Source organism: Lineus longissimus, chromosome 10 (assembly GCF_910592395.1).
Source record: "Lineus longissimus chromosome 10, tnLinLong1.2, whole genome shotgun sequence".
In the NCBI taxonomy this organism is placed as follows: domain Eukaryota; kingdom Metazoa; phylum Nemertea; class Pilidiophora; order Heteronemertea; family Lineidae; genus Lineus; species Lineus longissimus.
Genome location: NC_088317.1, coordinates 6,495,802 through 6,504,468, shown reverse-complemented (window position 1 = coordinate 6,504,468; position 8,667 = coordinate 6,495,802). Strand labels below are relative to the sequence as shown.

At 44.2% G+C, this 8,667-nt stretch overlaps 1 protein-coding gene across 1 annotated transcript; it reads right to left on the bottom strand.

The window, feature by feature from the left end:
* Window positions 1-885: 885 nt before the first annotated feature.
* LOC135494852 (uncharacterized) lies at window positions 886-7,250 on the bottom strand. Its single transcript, XM_064783146.1, has 3 exons — window positions 7,081-7,250; window positions 1,969-3,901; window positions 886-1,461 (listed from the first exon to the last, which is right to left on the bottom strand). Exons 2-3 carry the CDS (start codon window positions 3,847-3,849, stop codon window positions 1,261-1,263), a joined length of 2,082 nt encoding a protein of 693 aa, XP_064639216.1. The 5' UTR covers window positions 3,850-3,901; window positions 7,081-7,250; the 3' UTR covers window positions 886-1,260.
* Between the last annotated feature and the right edge of the window lie 1,417 nt (window positions 7,251-8,667).

Sequence of the window (8,667 nt, the reverse complement as noted above, 5' to 3'; positions counted from 1 at the left end):
GCCCTCGCGGTCTTGGTGAGACAACCAATACCGACAATAAGGTGTCAATTCCCCAAACTTACAATCCGTAGTCATGAGTGAATCGCACACACATTACATCATGCCGATCTATACCGTTGTTGTTCGTATTATCCATCCTTCAAATGAGGAGACTTTAGGATTGATGTTCACCGCAGGTTAACCGACATGACATCTCGTTGGTTTTGCTACCCTTCCTGCGGGGCTGCGGGGCTGCGGGGTTTTGTTTGGTCTACATTTTAGTTCCGCCCTCGCGTTCTTGGTGAGACAACCAATACCGACAATAAGGTGTCAATTCCCCAAACTTACAATGCGTAGTCATGAGTGAATCGCACACACATTACATCATGCCGATCTATACCGTTGTTGTTCGTATTATCCATCCTTCAAATGAGGAGACTTTAGGATTGATGTTCACCGCAGGTTAACCGACATGACATCTCGTTGGTTTTGCTACCCTTCCTGCGGGGCTGCGGGGCTGCGGGGCTAGGGCTAGGGGCTAGGGGCTAGGGGCTAGGGGCTAGGGGCTAGCAGTAGTCGTTAGTGATCTGACACACAATACATTCCCAGCCCATGTCAAACCCGTGTCAATTTCACCCACAAGAGGTTCTGTATTGCATTGGCCCGCTAACTACTGCTGCCACCTTTTGGCATTAAAAGGCCTCTTGGTTCTGGTTGACATCGCCATAGAAACTGGTAGGCTGGATAAGTGCTGATGTATGTGAGACAGTGGAGACGCCTATTGGTGATTTAAAAAAACTGGGCCTCCACCGAACACTATACAAAACTCTTTGTGCTGTTTCACTTAGCTATCTTTGTTGAATTTCAAGAATATCAGTAATATACTTTCTATAAACTTATCCACAATTGTCTTTTTTCCTCTTTGTCCGTGTTTTTGACACTAAGGTTGATCCAAGTTTGTCCCCAACAGACTTGCCGGTCCGACCATCTCCTCTCTTCGTGTACTCTGCCACAATGGGCGGCATTCTTGATATTCCTCTCTCCTAGCAGGTAATCAGCCAGGGACATGGTACAGTGGACGTGGTGGGACCGTGACACCAGGTTGTAGAATAAAGATTACAGTGCCGTGATAAACAAATGTCCCGTTAGTGCCCTTGTCCTCTCTCCGAGTGCCCTGGCCTACCGTCCAGTGTCCTAGCCTTCAGAAATGTTCTCAGTAGGGACATGGCGCAGTTGAATTTTGAGGCCAGCGCACAGAAAACATACTATAATGTCGTATATTTAATAATAAGCAAATGTTGCGAGGAAGTCCTCTCTCCGCGTGCCCAGCTGCCCAGCGTTCTTGACTTCCCGTCTCCACAGCATGAGCTTTGCCAATGACATGGTGCAGTGGAATCGATAGTAAATGACGAACGGATACAACACGTAGACTACTACCTTCCAGGTCGCACCGTTATAGTACAGCACTTGCGAGAAGTTGACCTGAAAGAAGGAAATAGCAAGGTCAAGGTCACGATGAAGGTCAAGGTCGGTGATATCAAGGGCGAGGCCGATACACTGCGTTCGGAGTGTAACTTAGGGATACTTCGGGGGAACCGTGATAGCAAGTTCGGGACACTTTAAAAGTGCCGCCGCGCAAACGAGCGAACATGCGATTATGATCACATGCAACAAAAAAACTCTCGTTTGAGCGGGTCATCGCTGGCCGGTGTTGTGTGCCTGCGACAAGAATCGGTGATCGGGTGATTTACAATTAGGATTCGTTTAGGATTAAACCCAGCGATTACCAGTTCACAAGCAGACGAGCTATCTTTTTATCGTTTATCGCAACGATAATTGTTGCAGGTTGCAGCATTAAAAATTTCTTGTTTGCGGGGCGCTTTAGTGATCGATGGAGCCCTTTGAGTTAAACACTCCGCCTAATAGTAATATCAGAGACTTACAGTTAGGGGGGATTACGAAAACTCCAATTAATGAAAGCTGACCTACCTTGGGGTACTTCATCTCCACCACAGTCCCGAGGAGCCACTGGGAGAAGTTCGCGGCCATCAGGAATGTGGTAAACTGCATTGCGGTCGAGGAGGCAATGACGTCATCGGGCCAGTTCCGTTTCATAATCCAGTGGATTCTCAAAACGAGGTTTGTCTGAATGGCGGCTTGCGCAATGTAGAGCAATGCATTGAAGAAATCGAGGATATTTTGTACCTCGAGGGTGAACTCATGATCGGCAATGAAACGTGCGTCCATTTTAGTTGAATTCGGTGCCAGTATCAAAAGGTCGAGCGCAGCGACCCCTTCAATAACTCGATATAAGAATATGATGAAAGCCGATATGATGAGAACGATTGATCCGACCGACAGAGTCTGCTTAACTTTCGGACCGGTCTGAAGCTTCCTGCGGCTAATCTCTGCTAGGAAGACGGACGTGATTAGCATGAGAGACATTTTGGCGGTGCTAATGACGTAGAGGGGTGTAAACAACTTCCTCCGCATGTCTCTTGACTGTAGCAACAGAGACATGACAGTCTCCACGCAGAGAAGGGCGAGACTGGCGAATGCAATGAAACCACATCCGTTGTCCGGGCCGTAAATTTGCCGCGGTCTTGGATCAAGGCATCCCCGACACTGATCGCGGCAACATGGGAATGAACACCCGGCTTCCTGGCTATCGGAGGCAGGCCCCCGCGTACTCGTGTGATTCCCGTCCATTGACCCGTAGCCTTCGGATTCGCCCACTTGATCGTGTCTCGAGGTCGTTGATACCGCAATATCTGGAGAATCCGCTTCGTTGTCCCGACCGAATGATGCGATTCTTTCGAAAGTTCTATCAGTCGTTAGACTGATATCAAAATCCGAGTCATTTTCTTCAATTTCATTTTCAAACGCAGTCTCTTCATTTTCTAACAGACGCCTCCTCTCTAATGACGTCATATCATCCCCGTCAGGGGTAGCCTCCGATAAATTCGGTGACATGATAGGGACATGTGGATGAATTCGTTGCGATCTTATTCGGCGTCTTCTGCGACATTTCCTTGTAGATGTTGCGTCATTCTTCAACTTATCATTTGAGAACAGTTTCCAAAGAATGAGATTGAGGGTGGTCGCCATTGTGCAGAATTCAGAATGAAACGGGTAGAGATATGGCCCGATTTTTATTGCCGCTTTGTCCATGTGGGTTCGGTCGTTGATGCAGTCATACTGATGTTGGAAGCTGGCTTTCTCCGCCATCGAGGCATTCGCGAGTAACGACGGACTCACACAGTACACGCCATGTACACCTTTATTGGCCGATTTTACTTCTTGCAAGGCGTTGAAAATCACGAACGTGAAATTCATAATTGAGTTCACAATATAGACGTTCCGGCTGGTGTTCGATCGGCCATATTTGACATACATCTCGCTCTCAGATATTAGGAACGTGGCCTGGATGCCCATGAAGAGCATTTTTGCTATCTTATTGATTACAGTCACCATTCTTTCCTTTTGGTAACAGTTATCAGCTAGGAACACGTCCATGCAACTCACAAGCCCTATTGTGGAAACACAGTCAAACATAATGGCACCTATGAGAAAAATTACCAACCCGCATTTCGCAATACAGGAAATGACAGTTCGGTTTTTTCGATGCGCATGTGTGGATTGTCTTGCTTCCTGTTGTATTTCCCAGCTACTGGTCTGGCGTGGGATGAGATAACGGAGCATGCAAATGACACAAATGAAAAGAAGAAGTGTCATGTACAGAACTAGGCTGAAGTTTGATGTCAGGTACCGATTTCGCTTTGAACTGATCCAGTAGGAGAAGACGTACGCGACTGAGAAGGCCAGCAGCACGGCGGAAGTGATGAAGTAGGTGGAACGTTCCACCGCCATTTTGGTCAATATGTTGATGTGGTGCAGGGTCGTTAAGCGATTGGCGTTGAATCTGAAAAGACGAAATCTAATCGACATAAGTTATTAAAGGGAGTAGCCTACCAGAGTCCAACCTGACTCTGATGCGTTTGCGTCACCCGTATTGGATCCAGGAGTGACTTGAAGATCTCAAAACATTGCGGCCGGATTAAGATGACCAGACAGACTCGCATGCGCTTGCGTCATCACTATTCGATCTCGGAGTTCTGTGACTTAGCGATCTCAAACATTGCGGGTCAAGATGGCAGAGTCTTAAGGGTCAATGCCGGACTTAGCCGAACCAGCCTTCGTTGTGACGTTCACGCTAAGCGCTTGTCTCAAGGTGCTGCCAGGCAGTGCTATTCCGTGCACATCGACCATATCAGTGAGCGCACGCACGTGTCATTGGGATTCCCCCGCCTCTTTTGCTACATAAATATATGGGAACTGGAAGTACAAATGCTCCGTGGCCATACTTGATGAGATACAGAACTAATTGTATTCTTTACTTCTGATTGAATGAGCTCAAAAACTCATCTTACTTTTGAGTTTTTGATTTTAGTTCCATGATATATTTTAGGAAGTGACTATTTGGCAAGCCCGGCTCACCAAACAGCGCCTTTTTTCTGCCCTAGATGGAGAGCCGAACTCATGCATATTCAACCATCCAGGAGCTCATTATCATTCGTGGCAACACGGTCAGCAACACTGGAGTTACAGTGAAACGCCTTTAGAAATGCACACTAATGCATTTAACATGCTTATCAGTTAAATCACGTTTATGACTTTTTTTGTAAATCCATACAGTCATGTACATGTACATGCTTCTTCATGGATTATTGACCAAACCCGAGTTTAGTAACAGAAATTGAATCGAGAGCGGGAAGTCGGCCATTGTTAAATATGCGCATATAAATTCGAATATGACGTCACTGCTCTCTGATCGGCCAACATGTTGTAACCTCTCCGGCTCGCCAAAGAGGGTAGTATTTTTGGCTTTTTAGTGCTGTTTGGCAAGCGGCTCTCCAAACTTGACAAAAAAAGATGCCTGTTCGGCGAGCGGCTTGCCAATAGACCCGGCCTATATTTTATCGTAAATACCTCAGAGCGGGCTGATTACTCTTAAGTACAATGGAACCTTCCTGAGTGGATACCTCTCTATTAAGGACACCCTCTCTATCACGAACCCTGCATTGGTACCAAATTGGTCTTTTACAATGTATACATAAAATTTTACCTCTGTAATGAGGACATCTCTCAATTAAGGACACCATTGGTCAGAGTGTCCCTAATAGAAAGGTCCCACTGTAAATGCAGCGGTTGCGCTTCATTCACGAGTCCCACTCTGACTTTAACTTTGATTTGAGATTCTAAAATACCTTGGTACCGTAAAGTCAACTTTTAAATGGAAAATGCATAAGCCTCGTTCTGAGAGTGGAGTGTTTTGGACACGCAACCAAGTTCCCTCGGGTTGCACTAAAATGTGGAAACCATGCACATGTCACCCCGTACGGAATTTCAGCTCACTTCAGAAGTTTGAGGCTCTCAAAACACTGCTTCAAACACAAATCAGCCAAGGAAGCATCAACCACCCTAAGTTTTTTAATGAGCACTACACATATTTGCCGAGAAAAACGCTCCAAATAGCCCATTTGCGCGGATTTTAGCATCACTTGCTCGAGCGCGCCGATGCGGACGTCCTATGCGCGCTGTACAAAATGTACATGTCTCATTTTCTGTAACGTTGCCGTAACATAATGTAAACAACGGCGCTACCGGCGCTCCGGGCCCGCGATGGATGGAATTTGCCAAATTCGTACATATTCAAGTTATTTTCGTGGCCTATCTTTTTAAGTTTGAGGTATTTCAGAATAGAAATTGAACCCTCGGCTTCGGACCTTGGTTGAGTTACCAAGACACTCGAGGGTGGAGCTAAAATTTCGTCCAAACCTAGTGTCTTGGTAACTCAACCAAGGTCCTCCGCCTCGGGTTCAATTGAAGTACAATTCAAGTGAAATACATTCGTTCATAATGACGACTCAACTGAACTGACGCTCACTTTCACATTTGATAAACATTTTCACATTTGATGCAATTGATTTAGCTAGTTTACTTATTAGTTCATTGATGTTCAGCTTTAGTATTGCCTGTATCATGTATGTATATTATACTATTATACTCTATAAGTCGTGTACCTATGTAAAGTACATTTTTATATGGCGACCAATAAGGTTCATTTGAATTTGAATTAAACATTGATAAACGGTACGTGTTAAGTATGAGTGTTGCTAATATGCAAGTTGCAAGTTGCAAGTAGGAAATGCAAGTTGCAAGTTGGAAATGCAAGTTGCAAGTTCGAAATGCAAGTTGCAAGTTCGAAATGCAAGTTGCAAGTAGGAAATGCAAGTTGCAAGTTGCGCAAGTTACAAAATATTTTCATCAAAATTACAAAGATCCCTACACAAAGTTCAACCAGCTAAAGCCCACAACAAATAAAGGTTTGTTTTTTTATGTAAACAGTTTCTCAACCGAGTGATGAAGAACCTTGTCAATGAACAACATTCTAATTGTTTATATCGGCCAGTGGGTTATTTTGATCTTGGCAATTAAATGCTTACATTATGTAACCATACTGTGGTATCCATTCTAGAATTAAACCCTTGTATAAACAGATCTGAATTTCTTAGTACCTTGGGGATAGGGGTCAAATGGATATTTGGGTCATTTCTATGAGAATATATTTGTAACTTGCGCAACTTGCAACTTGAATTTTCAACTTGCAACTTGCATTTTCAACTTGCAACTTGCATTTTCAACTTGCAACTTGCATTTTCAACTTGCAACTTGCATTTTCAACTTGCAACTTGCATTTTTAACTTGCAACTTGCAACTTGCAGAAAAGAAACCCTCGTTAAGAGTACCTGGACAATTTACATGTATTGGTCACTAGGGCCCGGTTGTTCAGAGCTTCGCTATTAGGTTTGGCGGCCGCTAAACCACCGTTATCTTAGCTAGCGTGCCGCCAAGTTTACTATGTTAGGCCTAGCTGCCGCTTTGTCACCGTTAAATTAGCGGAACCTCAAGGACTTCACATTAGAGGAACCCCAAGGGTTCCGCTAAGTTTAGTGGCGGTCGCTAAACTCGCCAGGCTCTGAACAACCGGGCCGCCCTTCTACGGTTGGAAAAGAGACCTACGCTTACATGTGTACATACCTCGTGCTTGTCTTCTCATGAAATCATGCGTACATGTTCACATATATTTGTCCTCTTCAGCGGCGGCGACACGAAGCGTATTAAATCTTTGTGAACAGTCCGAAAGAATGGCGATCCCAAAATTTCGGACGACTACAAAATCGTTTTTTCCAACTGTCTTCCATCCAGTATGGCTGTACTTCAAGTCAAGCGTAACGTCCTCTAGTCTAACGTAACGTTCTAAAAATAACGCCTTTCTTTTCGAAAATGGGATTTCCCTGAAATGTATGTAGGCCTATCAATTGCTTTGGACTAGGTTACTGTGTAAAGTGCACACCATGGCCAATCCTGGGGACGATGTTGTAAACAAACCAGGAAGACTGGTATAAGTTAGTTCTTTCCATCACGCATATAATCACACAAGCAGGAAATGTTCGATATATCATTCATGATCTTGGGAGGATGCATGACTGCATGGGGAGATTCCGGTCAGCTGGTGCGAGTATACGAATTGAGGCCGTCTATTTTGTGACCAGTTCTCGAGATTCATGGGGTTGGGTCGATGTCTAGATGACGTTGCATATAAATAATTAGCTAAGATGTTATTGGCAGATCAATGACAGGGGCGTCAGGACGTTTTCACTGTTTTCTTCATCCTGAGGAAATCAGGGTTAATGTTCGCTTCTCCGACCCTGCACGCAAAATGCACCATGTTTGTGTGCAGGGCCGGAGAAACGAACATGAACTCCCTATTTCCTCCGGATGTGCTTCCTCATAATTGTGCACGTGACAGCTTGGAGGTTAATGAACTGTTTTAGGAAGAAGGCACTCATATTTGTTGTCATGGGTTTTGCGGCGGACTGATCATATTACGGCATCATCAAGGTTTCCCATGGCTACAGGGGCATTTTGTGTGAAACTGAGGCCTCTAACTGTAATCTTTTTCTAACAGAATTTCAATAAAGACAACTTTCACAATGATGTTCCAGAAATAAGATCAAAGTGGATGAAATGATAACGCGCATAAATTTTACAAACGCTACCGTATAATGTTTTTTGTTTATTTCGTATATTAAAATACAACTTTTATACACATATATAAATTACTTAGTATCCTTGGGATTGGCCTTACCAGACTCTTTCAAATTTTTATTTGAATGACCCTGGCCTAACCAATGCTCCTTAATGGTGTCAACTAAACCCGGTCAACTTGATGATACCGGCTGCCCAAGTCGGTGTAAACATTACTATAATTTTGGTGATCACACTATTACAGTTTTATGACAAGAGAAGAGCCACGTAATAAGGGCCAGATCTAAATGGTCCGAAAAACGCTTTACTGCATGTGTAATTTCCCTCACAATGCTTATTGCGACTATCATATCTCCCGGAATATCAATGAATTTATTGATGCAACACGGCAATGACTTACGGTGGAGAGTGAAATGCTACGATGTCTGTTTCGATCTTGCATAGAAGGATTTAAACAAAGATTCTCGTGGGCAAGCTGCGAAAAATGAACGTTAGTAATGAATTATTAGACATAGTAGCAGTCTGAAATATTGCATCCACAGCTGTGCCGTATCCGTCTCACCTTAATTTCTTAAT

Excerpts from the sequence above, each read along its gene's own strand:
- LOC135494852 (XM_064783146.1), bottom strand. The coding sequence starts at position 3,849 with ATGGCGGTGGAACGTTCCACCTACTTCATCACTTCCGCCGTGCTGCTG. Across the intron at positions 1,462-1,968 it reads TGGAGATGAAGTACCCCAAG|GTCAACTTCTCGCAAGTGCT; the intron begins GTAGGTCAGCTT and ends TCCTTCTTTCAG.